The following is a 16,640-nucleotide window of genomic DNA, read 5'->3' as shown; positions in this document are numbered from 1 at the left end:
AGTCACCATTTCAGACACGTCGTCCAGCGAGCGTGCCTTCATCTCGTCCAGTTCACCCTTGACGGCCGACACCCTCTCCAGTTCCTCCTGAGTGTCACTGTACCCAGAGATCCGCTTCTGTGCCTCCATGGATTGCTACACAGACAATAAGAGCATGAAAGGGCATATGGGGTTCCAGTCATCCGTTAGTACACAAAATATGAGATCCTTGTGCCTTGCAATATGGCAGCATAACATGAGATTGTGTCCAGTTTTATAATCCTAAACCAAATGTCAGTGTAGGGACCTGGCAGGAGTTCATTAGAAACACCTGGCACTTGAGCAATGTAGTCTATCTACACCCACAGGAGCTGCAAGGCAGTGGGCTATTTTAATGAGTGTAATCAGTAAATACAAGTTAATATTTTGAGGTGCGTAAATCTCCATGTAATTACATACAATGGCTCAGCTAATTCATTGTTTATAATTAGTTTGCACCATATCGACAAATGTAAGTCTATAGCTGTGACTCAGTGACTAAGTTACTCCCTCCCTGTCTGGGAGGATATAGCACGGAGCCTAATCCTGAACTGACCTCTGGCACCGGAGTCGCAGCTCTATGCACTGTGAAGCGTTGTGTCCACACAAACAGTCAGGGCTCAGTTCCACACCTGGGAGTACAGGCCACTTTGTTCTCCAAGAAGAGAAGGTTACATGCAGTTGAGGTAGCAGTGTGTGTGTGTGTGTGTGTGTGTGCAGTCTATTGTATATGATGAGTGAGAAATCTGTGACCTATGAAAATAAACACAATTTCCTTCACACGTATCCCCCAGCCCTCCATTGCAAATCTGTTCAAACACTGATAAAGACTGAATGTGAATGACCTAATTAAACTACATTCATTCTAATATTTGGTTCTAATATGAATAGATCACAGTGGCAGGCTGGGCTTCTAGCATGTTCTGGGTTATACGGTAGGCTATAACCAACATTGTTGCAGCAAATGGTTAATTTTATGTGGGAGGGGTAACAGTTGGGAACAGGAATGCAGGTAGCGAGAGGAGGGGGCTCAGGCACCAACAGACAACCAGCCGTGGTGATGGGGGGATGCAGCCACTGATAAAAAAAATACCAGCGTCATAGAGAGAAACAGATGCAGCCTTCGCAAATAGCAGCAGCCCAGCCCTCCCTGTGTCAGCCAGGCTTTTAGCAAGTCAGGAGGTGGGAGGGTTTTGAGGTGTGAAATAATTTCCAGGAAGGTTATGTCACTTCACTTTTAATGCAAATTACATCAACATGGGCAGGATGGAAAGGCACGTGCAGCACTATAAGAGGGCTGACGCGGTATGGAGGAAAGCAGGTAGGGTGGATAGCTGCCCATAGCTGATAGCTGTGAAAGGGGATTGGTGAGGTGCATTACCAGTTGCTGTTGGCTGACCTCACGCCTCTCTTTTAGGATCTCCTCTGTCTGCTGCAGGATCCCGTGCTCAGCTCGGTAATCTCCTGCCTCTTCTTCTTGAACACCGTCCCCTTGCTGCGCAGTTTCCCAACAAAACGATTGAACTGAGAAGAACCGAGGGAGACGGTCATGAAAAAAATATGCTAAGAGAAAGGGAATTACAAAAAGTAATGACAATAACATTGCATTTTTTTGTGTCTGAAAATGAGACTGACATGTTCTCTTTCTTCCCAGATACACACAAACAACCACATCTTGAAGCAAGGTCATCCTCTCCAATTCCTACCAAGACAGACATGACAAATGACAAACATTGGCCCCCCTTCTCTGTAGGGGTACGATGATAATCCTGTGCATGTCAACATTTATAGCTGTTGTTCATTCTGGAGAACCCCAGAAATCACAGAATGTTACGTCACTTCGAATATATGGTTTGTTTTATTTCAGGACATCAAGGGCAGACAAGGTTGAGAGGGAATTAGCAGGCAGAAGAATGCTGCATAGCATTCTCTCGTCACATACAATGGGTCCCCAGAACAACTGCTACTAAATTAGCCAGTACTTTGAAGGGCTTGAACTATTTATCATGACAGAGGATCGTTTTTGAAAATGTAGCACAATGGGATAGTAGATAATTAAACATGGTACGCACTGTGCATATTTATAAATAGCAGTAGCCTACAGTGTATGTGAAATCTATTTCGGCAGGGTGAATAACCTTTCCAGATTGAGCAAACACATCTGTTATTTATGTTGGGGGAATTTGGGGTGTAAGTGAACAGAGAGCCAAGCAATGGATGATGGAACACTAGACACATGGTGGACCAAAACCAAGCTAACTAAGGATGGGCACACAGGGGCATAATACAGACGCCCTCCTGCAGCTGCTGGGTGACATGTGATTACACGCACGCTCAGAATGGAAAATACCTCTGATAAGGTGATCATTTCCACCATGACCCATGACTCCAGGAGAGACTGATAAGTCCTTTCCATTTACCACAGAAACCCTTCTTGTTCTCACCTACTGTTTTACCACACTGAGAAGAAGTAGGTTTAGAGTTCCCTTTCCCATCAAAACACACTCACTTATTATCCAGGGGAGCAGATGAAACCACCCACATGAACAGGGCATTGGGGAGAGCAGGGAGGAAGTGGCTGCTATTTCAGACAGGCAGCTTATGTGCCTCGCCAGCCTGTCTCAGCACCATGATCTCACTGCGTGTGGAACTCCTGCTCACAAAACAGTCAGACATGAACATATGGGTGCAGTACGTGCCTTTTATCCAACAGCGACCACCAACTATATAGACCTACTTATGGCCAAAGGTTGCTCTGAAAACAGGAACAGGCATAGTTTGAGATGTGAAGAGTGGTCGTTTTTCCTTATCATCCTTGAACTTATACAGCCAGGCACAGGGTGTGTTGACACAGGAGTGATGGCTCCTGGCACTGTGTTGCAGAGGCTAAAAAGCCACTCAAATTTGAGAGTCCACTCTCTGCCAGTGGTTCAGAGGGATCTAACCAAACATAGCGTCAAAGCTCGTGTCAGTTTGTTTCGATTGGGATAAAATATCAGCCATTGAGTTACATTTAGTTGAAGGATTCACACTGCAATGGTTTGTGTTTTGCGGAATTAATTTAGAAGAGATTTGAAAACAGTTAACATTTCAGACAGTTTGTTCAATACTGTCCTGGTTCTAGGTAGTCCATGATGTGGTCTATTTTTAACCTTGCATGGGAATGTGGGAGAGTGAGGGGAAAGGGATAAGTAGCTTTAGCCAGTAAGCCCCTCTCTGTTTACATAAGAGCAGAAATAGCATCTCACGTTCAGTGCGGCACACAACGCTGCCGCGCTTCACTCTTATCAACAAAGTTTGACGTAAGCAAACAGTAGAATGTTTAATCAATCTACCCCTAAAGATGGAAAACATATCATCTCTGATGCATTTTGCTTTATCCTCAGAGAGTTTGGATAGTGATGTTCAGTTTTGAGTGGTGAGCAGATGTACAACGTAACATGCGAATACAGAGCAGATGGTATCAGTGGAGGCTGGTGAGAGGACAGCTCATAATGGCTGAAACGGAGCGAATGGAATCAAACACATAGAAACCATGTTTGATACAATTCCACTCATTCCACTCCAGCCATTACATGAGCCTGTCCTCCCCAATTAAGGTGCCACCAACCTCCTGTGGATTGTATAAGGGTAGCAGTCTTTTTGCTGGACAATGACGATACATCACTCCCCATCGAAAAAGGCTCCGACCCTGTTCCAATGGTTAGGAAGGGGATTACTATTGGTGTGGATGATGATGATGTTCAGACCAGAGTACTGAGCTGTGAGAGTTGGTTAGCTACCCTGTCTCCCTCCAGGTCTCGTGCTTGGCTGTTCTCACCTAAAAGAGACAAAAAAAATATTAAAATATCAATATGATAACCTGAATAAACCTTTTGATGATAAATAAAGCCGCCTCCGTTCATCAGACAACATCAATCATCCTAACAAGTTCAAAGAGCCAGCAAACGCTTAACAACATACAGACAGCCAGCGCATACAGATTCATATAACTGACAAAGACTTGTGTGATTTAGTATCAATGACAGGGAATGGCATTCTGAAATGGACATAACCTTTATCCAATGTAATTGCTGGTGTTATGTCATATAAATGTACAGTATGTTTAGAGAATGTGAGACAAGGAGAAACAAATCACCTGCTGCCTGAAGAGACAGTTTATCATCCATGGGGTCATTTCTCATCATTCTTTTCTCAATCAGCAGATTTATTTCAATGGTGTTCTCTCGATTCTGGACAAAGTGGGGAACAGTCAGACTCAAACCTTCAATTTGTCAGAAACAACCTGTTTGGTTACTGTCAGTCATTCTTGAACCAAATTGACAAGGCTCTATAGCTTAATTACCCAAGTAGGTAGATAGCTCACCTTGTCCTCTAGTTCCCTAAACTCAGCTTGCCCCATGTCTGGCTTGGACACCACCTTCTGCAGGTACTGCACCATCCGCCTCTTACTCTCCAGCTCCTTGGGCAGTTTGTCAGACACCATTTAGGAGTTGAACTTGATCTCCTCTTCAAGCCTCTTCATTAAGCCGGAGACAGTAACATAGACAGTAACAGAGACAGTAACCGACAGTAACAGATATATTTGATCAGGCTACATCCTTCTGAAAGTCTTTGAAACACAATAAGGCACACCTGCTCATAGAAGAAAAGAAGGGTAATATGCTGATCTTGAGTTGAGCACATAAACAAAATCAAGAGAGCGTATGCAAAACATTGTTTTAATTAATCAATGCAGGAGCATAACCTCAACATACAGTGCGTTCGGAAAGCATTCAGACCCCTTGACTTTTTCCACATTGTTACGTTACACCCTTATTCTAAAATTGATTCAATAGATTTTTTTTCCTCATCAATCTACACACAATACCCCATAATGACAAATCAAAAACAGTGCTACTGAAATTTTTGCTAAATTATAAAAAACAGAAATAGTACATTTACATAAGTATTCAGACACTTCACTCAATACTTTGTTGAAGCACCTTTGGCAACGATTACAGATTTAAGTCTTGGTATGACGCTACAAGCTTGGCACACCTGTATCTGCAGAGTTTCTCCTATTCTTCTCTGCAGATCCTCAAGCTCTGTCAGGTTCGATGGGGAGCGTCGCTGCACAGTTATTTTCAGGTCTCTCCAGAGATGTTCGATGGGGTTCAAGTCCAGGCTCTGGCAGGGCCACTCAAGGACATTCAGAGAGTTGACCCGAACGCACTGCTACGTTGTCTTGGCTGTGTGCTTAGGGTCATTGTCCTGTTGGAAGGTGAACCTTCATCCCAGTCTGAGGTCCTGAGGGCTCTGGAGCAGGTTTTCATCAAGGATCTCTCTGTACTTTGCTACGTTCATCTTTCCCTCGATCCTGACTAGTCTCCCATTCCCTGCCGCTGAGAAACATCCCCAAAGCATGATGCTGCCACCGCCATGCTCCACCGTAGCGATGGTGCCAGGTTTCCTCCAAATGTGACACTTGGCATTCAGGCCAAAGAGTTAAATCTTGGTTTCATCAGACCAGAGAATCTTGTTTCTCATGGTCTGAGTGTCTTTAGGTGACTTTTGGCTAAATCCAAGCGGGCTGTTATGTGCCTTTTACTGAGGAGTGGCTTCCATCTGGCCACTCTACCATAAATGCCTAATTGGTGGAGTGCTGCAGAGATGGTTGTCCTTTTGGAAGTTTCTCCCATCTCCATAGAAGAACTCTGAAACTCTGTCAGAGTGACCACCGGGTTCTTGGTCACCTCCCTGACCAAGGCCCTTCTCCCCCAATTGCTCAGTTTGGCCGGGCGTCCAGCTCTAGGAATTGTCTCAGTGGTTCTAAACTTATTCCATTTATGAATGAGAGGCCAATGTGTTCTTGGGGACTTTCAATGCCTCAGACATTTGATAATACACTTCCCCAGATCAGTGCCTCGACACAATCCTGTCTCTGAGCTCTACGGACAATTCCTTTGACCTCATGGCTTGGTTTTTGCTCTGACATGCACTGTCAGCTGTGGGACCTTATATAGACAGGTGTGCCTTTTCAAATCATGTCCAATCAATTGAATTTACCACAGGTGGACTCCAATCAAGTTGATCAAGGATAATCAATGGAAACAGGATGCACCTGAGCTCAATTTTGAGTCACATATCAAAGGGTCTGAATATTTATGTAAATAAGCTATTTCTGTTTTTATACATTTGCAAAAACCTGTTTTCTCTTTGTCTTTATGGGGTATTGTGTGTAGATTGATGAGGGGAAAAAATATTTTCATCCATTTTAGAATAAGGCTGTAACGTAACAAAATGTGGAAAAAGGGAAGGGGTCTGAATACTTTCAAAATGCACTCTATCTGGTGTTCTTCCATGCTGCTGTTTAACTGACACACAGTAGACCTACATGAGACTGAAAACCTTTACAAGTGGGTCACATCATTTGATATGTGGTATTTTGAGTCATTGTATTGCAAATGCTTTGTTGGTGTGACACTCACAAAAGCTTTCATGTCTGTCTGTCTTTACTTTGGTCATTTTGGAAACTATAAATGTGCAAATCTCCTGTGTGATTGTAAAGAGACCAACACTAGATGATTATGGGGCCTTAATAGATGTGAATCTGTCATGTCCTGACCATAGAGAGCCCTTGTTTCTCTATGGTGTAGGAGGTCAGGGCATGACTAGGGGGTATTCTGGTTTAATATTTATATGTTGTGTTCTATTTTATGTTTTCTATGTTGGTGTTTTGTATGATTCCCAATTAGAGGCAGCTGGTATTCGTTGTCTCTAATTGGGGATCATATTTAAGTAGATATTTTTCCCACCTGTGTTTGTGGGATATTATTTTGTGTTTGTGCATGTGCACCACGTAGTCACGTTCCGTTGTTTGTCTATTTGGTTTATTGTTTTGGCTTTATGTTTCAATTTTGGAATAAATATGTGGAACTCAATATCCGCTGCGCCTTGGTCCCGTTCTTACGACAACCGTGACAGAATCAATTAACAGAGATTCAGCCTAATCTGTCGTGTCCTTGACCTTTCAACCTTTTCAACCAGCTGTGGTGTGGAGGGTGATGCAGAACACACCTACTCACTCTCTGGCTTGGAATCTACTGCTGTTGCCTGCCGCAGGTTCTTCAGCTGCTGCTGAGATCTCTGCAGTCTCTGCTCTGCCTGGAAAAGCTGGACATATCCAAATGACAACACACTTATCAGCATTTTAAAAGAAACCAACATCATGCTTATATATCTACTTGTAGGTGAATTTGGAATATGTAATTGACAACAATCTTTGATAATATGTCAACGTTCCTTTTTCAGGACCCTGTCTTTCAAAGATAATTTGTAAAAATCCAAAATCCTGTAAGACAGGAATGTCAGTGTTCTGCCATGGCCAGCGACGAGCCCGAATCTCAATCCCATTGAGCACGTCTGGGACCTGTTGGATCGGAGGGTGAGGGCGAGGGCCATTCCACCCAGAAATGTCTGGGAACTTGCAAGTGCCTTGGTGGAAGAGTGGGGCAACATCTCACAGCAAGAACTGTCAAATCTGGTGCAGTCCATGAGGAGGAGATGCACTGCAGTACTTAATGCAGCTGGTGGCCACACCAGATCCTGACTGTTACTTTTGATTTTGACCCCCCCCCCTTTCAGGGACACATTATTCCATTTCTGTTAGTCACATGTTTGTGGAACTTGTTCAGTTTATGTCTCAGTTGTTGAATCTTGTTATGTTCATACAAATATTTACACGTTAAGTTTGCTGAAAATAAACACATTTGACCGTGAGAGGACTTTTTTTTTGCTGAGTTTGTGTACTCTGTATGCAGCAAAGTTGAAAATATGGGTTTACAAAGCCTGTAAATTGGAAAGTTGGACATGCCATATCATTAGTTGGTTGTTCTGCTGAGCCAGAGACTCTTCTCTCTCCTGTTCCACAAGTAGTTGTCTGGCCAGTTCCAGCATCCGCTGGTGGTTGAAACCTGACTCCACCTAGTGGACACAGAAAACAACTGTGATACTGTTTCGGCACCTGAGATTGAGTTTCACCTCACACGACAGCCGGGAGCCACTAAAATAGCACTCTATTACTATTCTACCCTGGAAAAGGGTGATGCCGTGAGCCTCTCAGATGCCTGTCTAGTCTCATTACAAAAAGGAATCCGTTGGCGTGTATAAGAGGTCATGTTTTCATTCCTCTGTGAGTCCCTGTGAGTTTCAGGCATTAGGACAGGGTGGGCTTCCTCAAACAGATTGTCTGCCTTACCCTCTTCTTCAGCAACTCCACTCACTTGATGGTCACAAGTTGTCCGGTCACAACTTGCAGGCTTGTTTTCGAGTTGCTGTGCGTTTTGTTGCCAACCTATTTTGCCACCTGACAACTTTACGGTTTTCACTTTTTAATTACCGTTCATATATTTATTTATTTTTTCCTCAACTTTTTCACCCCGGACGCTTTATCTGGACACGATTCGTCAGGACCTCCAACAGCCGAAGCTAAGTAGTAACATTAACATGATGCCTTCTAATTGCAGCCGCTGTGCTCGCCTTTCGGCGAGGATAGCTGTACTGCAAGCCCAGCTTCAGACGCAATCGTTAGGCAAGGGTAATTTTAGTGTAGGAAAGGATGAAACAGCGTCTGTGCCACCAGTAAGTACAGATAGTAGTATAAATCCCCTGGCACAGTCCCCGCAGCCGGACAATTTTCTCACGGTTTCTGGAAGGAAATGCTGTAGGAACGCTCAACCGGTGTCGCTCATTCAGCCGACAGAAACTTTCAACCGGTTTTCCCCATTAAGCAGCGGGTCGGTGTCAGAGGCCGAGTCTTCTCTGGTCTCTACTCCTCCCGTTACGGGGTCTGAGACAGCTTCCCACCATTAGCTCTGACAAATTGAAAACTCTAGTCATTGGCGACTCCATTACCCGCAGTATTAGACTTAAAGCGAATCATCCAGCGATCATACACTGTTTACCCGGGGGCAGGGCTACCGACGTTAAGGCTAATCTGAAGATGGTGCTGGCTAAAGCTAAAACTGGCGAGTGTAGAGAGTATAGAGATATTGTTATCCACGTCGGCACCAACGATGTTAGGATGAAACAGTCAGAGATCACCAAGCGCAACATAGCTTCTGCGTGCATATCAGCTAGAAAGATGTGTCGGCATCGAGTAATTGTCTCTGGCCCCTCCCAGTTAGGGGGAGTGATGAGCTCTACAGCAGAGTCTTCAATCGCTGGTTGAAAACTGTTTTCTGCCCCTCCCAAAAGATAGAATTTGTAGATAATTGGCCCTCTTTCTGGGACTCACCCACAAACAGGACCAAGCCTGACCTGCTGAGGAGTGACGGACTCCATCCTAGCTGGAGGGGTGCTCTCATCTTATCTACCAACATAGACAGGGCTCTAACTCCTCTAGCTCCACAATGAAATAGGGTGCAGGCCAGGCAGCAGGCTATTAGCCAGCCTGCCAGCATAGTGGAGTCTGCCACTAGCACAGTCAGTGTAGTCAGCTCAGCTATCACCATTGAGACCGTGTCTGTGCCTCGACCTAGGTTGGGCAAAACTAAACATGGCGGTGTTCGCCTTAGCAATCTCACTAGGATAAAGACCACCTCCATTCCTGTCATTACTGAAAGAGATCATGATACCTCACTTCTCAAAATAGGGTTAATGTTAGATCCCTTACTTCAAAGGCAATTATAGTCAATGAACTAATCACTGATCATAATCTTGATGTGATTGGCCTGACTGAAACATGGCTTAAGCCTGATGAATTTACTGTGTTAAATGAGGCCTCACCTCCTGGCTACACTAGTGAGCATATCCCCGTGCATCCCGCAAAGGCGGAGGTGTTGCTAACATTTACGATAGCAAATTTCAATTTACAAAAAAAAAAATGACGTTTTCGTCTTTTGAGCTTCTAGTCATGAAATCTATGCAGCCTACTCAATCACTTTTTATAGCTACTGTTTACAGGCCTCCTGGGCCATATACAGCGTTTCTCACTGAGTTCCCTGAATTCCTATCGGACCTTGTAGTCATTGCAGATAATATTCTAATCTTTGGTGACTTTAATATTCACATGGAAAAGTCCACAGACCCACTCCAAAAGGCTTTCGGAGCCATCATCGACTCAGTGGGTTTTGTCCAACATGTCTCTGGACCCACTCACTGTCACAGTCATACGCTGGACCTAGTTTTGTCCCATGGAATAAATGTTGTGGATCTTAATGTTTTTCCTCATAATCCTGGACTATCGGACCACCATTTTATTACGTTTGCAATTGCAACAAATAATCTGCTCAGACCCCAACCAAGGAACATCAAAAGTGTGCTATAAATTCACAGACAACACAAAGATTCCTTGATGCCCTTCCAGACTCCCTCTGCCTACCCAAGGACGCCAGAGGACAAAAATCCGTTAACCACCTAACTGAGTATCTCAATTTAACCTTGCGCAATACCCTAGATGCAGTTGCACCCCTAAAAACTAAAAAAATGTCTCATAAGAAACTAGCTCCCTGGTACACAGAAAATACCCGAGCTCTGAAGCAAGCTTCCAGAAAATTGGAACGGAAATGGCGCCACACCAAACTGGAAGTCTTCCGACTAGCTTGGAAGGACGGTACCGTGCAGTACCGAAGAGCCCTTACTGCTGCTCGATCATCCTATTTTTCTAACTTAATTGAGGAAAATAAGAACAATCCTAATTCCTTTTTGATACTGTCGCAAAGCTAACTAAAAAGCAGCATTCCCCAAGAGAGGATGACTTTCACTTTAGCAGTGATAAATTCATGAACTTCTTTGAGGAAAAGATTATGATTATTAGAAAGCAAATTACGGACTCCTCTTTAAACCTGCGTATTCCTGCAAACCTCAGTTGTCCTGAGTCTGCACAACTCTGCCAGGACCTAGGATCAAGAGAGACGCTCAAGTGTTTTAGTACTATATCTCTTGACACAATGATGAAAATAATCATGGCCTCTAAACCTTCAAGCTGCATACTGGACCCTATTCCAACTAAACTACTGAAAGAGCTGCTTCCTGTGCTTGGCCCTCCTATGTTGAACATAATAAACGGCTCTCTATCCACTGGATGTGTACCAAACTCACTAAAAGTGGCAGTAATAAAGCCTCTCTTGAAAAAGCCAAACCTTGACCCAGAAAATATAAAAACTATCGGCCTATATCGAATCTTCCATTCCTCTCAAAAATTTTAGAGAAGGCTGTTGCGCAGCAACTCACTGCCTTCCTGAAGACAAACAATGTATACGAAATGCTTCAGTCTGGTTTTAGACCCCATCATAGCACTGAGACGGCACTTGTGAAGGTGGTAAATGACATTTTAATGGCAACGGACCGAGGCTCTGCATCTGTCCTCGTGCTCCTAGACCTTAGTGCTGCTTTTGATACCATCGATCACCACATTCTTTTGGAGAGATTGGAAACCCAAATTGGTCTACACGGACATGTTCTGGCCTGGTTTAGATCTTATCTGTCGGAAAGATATCAGTTTGTCTCTGTGAATGGTTTGTCCTCTGACAAATCAACTGTACATTTCGGTGTTCCTCAAGGTTCTGTTTTAGGACCACTATTGTTTTCACTATATATTTTACCTCTTGGGGATGTTATTCGAAAACATAATGTAAACTTTCACTGCTATGCGGATGACACACAGCTGTACATTTCAATGAAACATGGTGAAGCCCCAAAATTGCCCTCGCTAGAAGCATGTGTTTCAGACATAAGGAAGTGGATGGCTGCAAACTTTCTACTATTAAACTCGGACAAAACAGAGATGCTTGTTCTAGGTCCCAAGAAACAAAGAGATCTTCTGTTGAATCTGACAATTAATCTTAATGGTTGTACAGTCGTCTCAAATAAAACTGTGAAGGACCTCGGCGTTACTCTGGACCCTGATCTCTCTTTTGAAGAACATATCAAGACCATTTCGAGGACAGCTTTTTCCATCTACGTAACATTGCAAAAATCAGAAACTTTCTGTCCAAAAATGATGCAGAAAAATTAATCCATGCTTTTGTCACTTCTAGGTTAGACTACTGCAATGCTCTATTTTCCGGCTACCCGGATAAAGCACTAAATAAACTTCAGTTAGTGCTGAATACGGCTGCTAGAATCCTGACTAGAACCAAAAAATTTGATCATATTACTCCAGTGCTAGCCTCTCTACACTGGCTTCCTGTCAAAGCAAGGGCTGATTTCAAGGTTTTACTGCTAACCTACAAAGCATTACATGGGCTTGCTCCTACCTATCTCTCTGATTTGGTCCTGCCGTACATACCTACACTACGCTACGGTCACAAACGCAGGCCTCCTAATTGTCCCTAGAATTTCTAAGCAAACAGCTGGAGGCAGGGCTTTCTCCTATAGAGCTCCATTTTTATGGAACGGTCTGCCTACCCATGTCAGAGACGCAAACTCGGTCTCAACCTTTAAGTCTTTACTGAAGACTCATCTCTTCAGTGGGTCATATGATTGAGTGTAGTCTGGCCCAGGAGTGGGAAGGTGAACGGAAAGGCTCTGGAGCAACGAACCGCCCTTGCTGTCTCTGCCTGGCCGATTCCCCTCTTTCCACTGGGATTCTCTGCCTCTACCCTGTTACGGGGCTGAGTCACTGGCTTACTGGGGCTCTCTCATGCCGTCCCTGTGGGGGGTGCGTCACCTGGGTGGGTTGATTCACTGTTGTGGTCGGCCTGTCTGGGTTTGCGCCTCCCCTTGGGTTGTGCCGTGGCGGAGATCTTTGTGGGCTATACTCGGCCTTGTCTCAGGATGGTAAGTTGGTGGTTGAAGATATCCCTCTAGTGGTGTGGGGGGCTGTGCTTTGGCAAAGTGGGTGGGGTTATATCCTTCCTGTTTGGCCCTGTCCGGGGGTGTCCTCGGGTTGGGGCCACAGTGTCATCTGACCCCTCCTGTCTCAGCCTCCAGTATTTATGCTGCATTAGTTTATGTGTCGGGGGCTAGGGTCAGTTTGTTATATCTGGAGTACTTCTCCTGTCCTATTCGGTGTCCTGTGTGAATCTAAGTGTGCGTTCTCTAATTCTCTCCTTCTCTCTTTCTTTTCTCTCTCGGAGGACCTGAGCCCTAGGACCATGCCCCAGGACTACCTGACATGATGACTCCTTGCTGTCCCCAGTCCACCTGGCCATGCTGCTGCTCCAGTTTCAACTGGCCTGGGCCCTAGGACCATGTCCCAGGACTACCTGACATGATGACTCCTTGCTGTCCCCAGTCCACCTGGCCATGCTGCTGCTCCAGTTTCAACTGTTCTGCCTTACTATTATTCAACCATGCTGGTCATTTATGAACATTTGAACATCTTGGCCACGTTCTGTTATAATCTCCACCCGGCACAGCCAGAAGAGGACTGGCCACCCCACATATGCTCTCTCAAATTCTCTTTCTTTCTCTCTCTCTCGGAGGACCTGAGCCCTAGGACCGTGCCCCAGGACTACCTGACATGATGACTCCTTGCTGTCCCCAGTCCACCTGACTGTGCTGCTGCTCCAGTTTCAACTGTTCTGCCTTATTATTATTCGACCATGCTGGTCATTTATGAACATTTGAACATCTTGGTCATGTTCTGTTATAATCTCTAAAGCCAGAAGAGGACTGGCCACCCCACATAGCCTGGTTCCTCTCTAGGTTTCTTCCTAGGTTTTGGCCTTTCTAGGGAGTTTTTCCTAGCCACCGTGCTTTTACACCTGCATTGTTTGCTGTTTGGGGTTTTAGGCTGGGTTTCTGTACAGCACTTTGAGATATCAGCTGATGTACGAAGGGCTATATAAATAAATTTGATTTGATTTGATTTGACTTGATCAGCTGGTCCTTCTCCTCTTCCATAGCACCAATGTCCTAAGGTTGAAAAGGTGTCACACTTTTCCACTGATCTCTGCAGTGGAAAAGCCAGAGCTCTTCAGTTGCTCACACTCCTTATGGTAGGTCTTGAATCGTTCCATTAGTTCTTCATACTACAAAAACAACAGATCAAACACTATGCAATGATTAATCATATCTTAGTTATGCATTCCATCACATCTTTCTGACCAACAGTGAACTTAAAAATAATAAAATAAAGTTTTTAATCATGGCATCATAGTGTGATCTCTCTAGTCTAGCGAGAGGAGGAGTCATTATCCCAAGTTCCCATTATCCCATGTTATGCTTGCACCTTGAAGTCAGTGTTAAACAAACCTGGTGACAGGTGTCAGTGATGACACCACCCTGCAGGAACTCTGCAGGCACCTCCAGCTTAACCAGGAAGCGAGCCAGGTAAGCTCTCTTATTCAGTTCTGTGATCCTCTGCAGCAACCAGTGAAGGATAGGGTGAATCACAGGTCACCAGGCCCTGTCTGAAACTGCTCCTGTCTGAAGAAAGAGGACAGTGAGAAGCAAACACTCTCAGTGTTCTATTCAGTCATTGGTTCTACTGCTGAAATCTGCTTTGATTTTGTAAGTTGTCTGTCAAGAATACTTACAGATCAGACATATTCCCAGGTGGTTTGTATTTCAACATCCCTAGCAAAGTGAACATTATCTTTGCTGTTTGGTCAGGCATTTCTTCACAGATATCAATAGCTTACTGAAATGAATCAAATATGATTTACAATTCATTCACACATTTTACACACACTTTAGGTGACTGACTGATAATTGGAAACACAATAATAGTGGGGCTCAAAATGGGGTAGGTGTCATCATCAACATTACCTTTGAGACATAATATCAACTGGGACAACTCATGATCAAAAGTATGAGGTTGTTGTTTACATTATCTTACCTTAGTGTCAATTTCAGCCAGAACATAATTGAGAATCTCCAGCAGTTGCATTGGCTCCAGTGAGTCGAAGGTGACGAGGTTAACGTTTTTCTTGAAGGGGTCTTTATTCAGGTGCTCAACAATAAATGTAAATTGCTTGCTCATCTTAAAATCAACTGGTCAGCTAACGTTAAAGCGGGGTAAATAATTTTAGATAATGTTAGCTAGTTAAGAGGATTAGCAAAAATACAGAATCAAAACTAGCATTACGTTAGCTTGCTACGTACTGTAAAGTTAGCTATTTAGCTAAATACTGTTATAAAACGTTAGGTGAATAGCTTGAAGCATAGCTAGCTACACGCTAACAAGAGAGTTCGTATGCACAAAGTGGCCAGCTGGCTTGTCCCCTTGTTTATTTCTATAAATACTCGTTTTAAACACCATAACAACGTTCACAGTCTCCAAAACAAGACCATTCATTTTTTTATATTTTTTTAAACAAGACCATTCGTATCCGTTTTTGTAACCAGGCACAAACGTACTCGAGCTGGTTGCTAACAGGAAGTCTTTCAGCTTTTTCAAGAGGGCAAAGATTGTTTGACGAGATAGTCGAGTGACTGCTCTAACAATGGAAATAGCTTCAAAATAAAAGTTATCCTCTTACTTGACCACAATATCAGACATTATAGTGTATTTTGCCTGTTGCAAGATGCGTTCAGTTTCTCTGATCTTAGCCTCCCCTTTTCATAGGAGGGATTGAAGCTTATTTTTTAGTTCTAGTGGTCTGCCAAGGTGGGTAAATGAAATAAAAGATACAATCAGTAAATGTTTTAATAACGGGACATCGAAATGTGTTTTAAACAATAATGTTAAATATAAATGAGTTAAAAAGCAATTATTGATTGAAATGTAAATATTCTTCATTAAATAATATCTGGAATAATAGTTTAATTTCCATTCAACTAGATAGTACTGTCCCCATGCTCCCCGCCAGGGGTCAGAGGATTCTGAAACAAAATTTAGGCTCTTGACACGCATCCGTGCATTGGTAGATGTGCTGTACATGGTTATAAACAGTTATTACACTGCTACAAACGGTTTATTCTCACTGTTATCGACTGTTACAAACACGTATTACAAAGTCCCCCAGTGTCCGGTGTGAGGCGTGAAGTCAGGAACTCTGCTTGTTGGTTACTGCGTAGCAACCTTGCGGTGCCAAAAGCCCTGGTCTGCCCTAGAAAGCCTATGTAAATTACAATCGCCAGAACGGCCATATCCATTTATTTTGGACAGCCGTTTTGGGATCTAAAATTAGCTTATGCTGACATACACCAATCACGGGCCTTCAGACATGGAGGCTCGTGCTCTCATGCCTAATGGTGATTTAAAGAAAACTGGGAACTCGGGAGGGAAAAACGAGCTAAAATCATGACACCAGTGAGCTCCATTTCCGAAAATCGGAGCTCTAGAAAGAGTCCTGACTTGGAATTCTGAGTTAGATGACCGTTCTAAAAATGTAGAATCCCAGTCGGAGCTCGTTTTTTTCAGAGTGGCCAATTGTCTTGAACAAATGAAGTCGGAGATACATCACAGATATAACAATGAGACAGATATTTCACACGATGTATAAATGTGAAGCATCCGCTTAACGTTTCCACTCACTATCAAAGTTGGTATTGATAGGAAGCCCAGTGGCCGGAGAAGATTAAACATGAATTTCTCAACACAGTTTTCTGTTCCCAAAACTAGAATCTGTTACGAACAGAGTGGACTACGTTTTGTAGACTTTACCATATGCCAAATGTTTACAAAACGGCATTGTTTAAGGCTTACAAAGGAAAATTAAGTTATTGTATACGCACTTCAGAGTTGGCGT

General features: G+C 43.6%; 1 protein-coding gene across 6 annotated transcripts in view; it reads right to left on the bottom strand.

Moving 5' to 3' along the window:
- Positions 1-16,077, bottom strand: part of LOC115139913 (intraflagellar transport protein 81 homolog) — a 33,644-nt gene extending 17,567 nt beyond the window's left edge. Inside the window, exons 1-10 of one of the 6 annotated variants that reach the window (XM_065026573.1) lie at positions 14,786-16,077; positions 14,484-14,587; positions 14,200-14,373; positions 13,820-13,976; positions 7,086-7,983; positions 4,385-4,537; positions 4,157-4,250; positions 1,400-3,838; positions 575-673; positions 7-135 (exon numbers count right to left, since the gene is read on the bottom strand). In XM_065026573.1, coding sequence (XP_064882645.1) covers positions 7-129 — 123 coding nt within the window. In that variant the 5' untranslated portion in view covers positions 130-135; positions 575-673; positions 1,400-3,838; ... (5 more) ...; positions 14,484-14,587; positions 14,786-16,077. Of the gene's footprint in view, positions 1-6; positions 136-574; positions 3,839-4,156; positions 4,251-4,384; positions 4,538-7,077; positions 7,984-13,819; positions 13,977-14,199; positions 14,374-14,483; positions 14,588-14,785 lie in introns of those variants that run through there. The other 5 variants (XM_065026571.1, XM_065026572.1, XM_065026574.1 and 2 more) reach the window with 5 other exon arrangements.
- Between the last annotated feature and the right edge of the window lie 563 nt (positions 16,078-16,640).

Source organism: Oncorhynchus nerka, linkage group LG13 (genome assembly GCF_034236695.1).
Source record: "Oncorhynchus nerka isolate Pitt River linkage group LG13, Oner_Uvic_2.0, whole genome shotgun sequence".
NCBI lineage: Eukaryota > Metazoa > Chordata > Actinopteri > Salmoniformes > Salmonidae > Oncorhynchus > Oncorhynchus nerka.
This window is presented reverse-complemented; position numbering and strand designations above follow the sequence as displayed.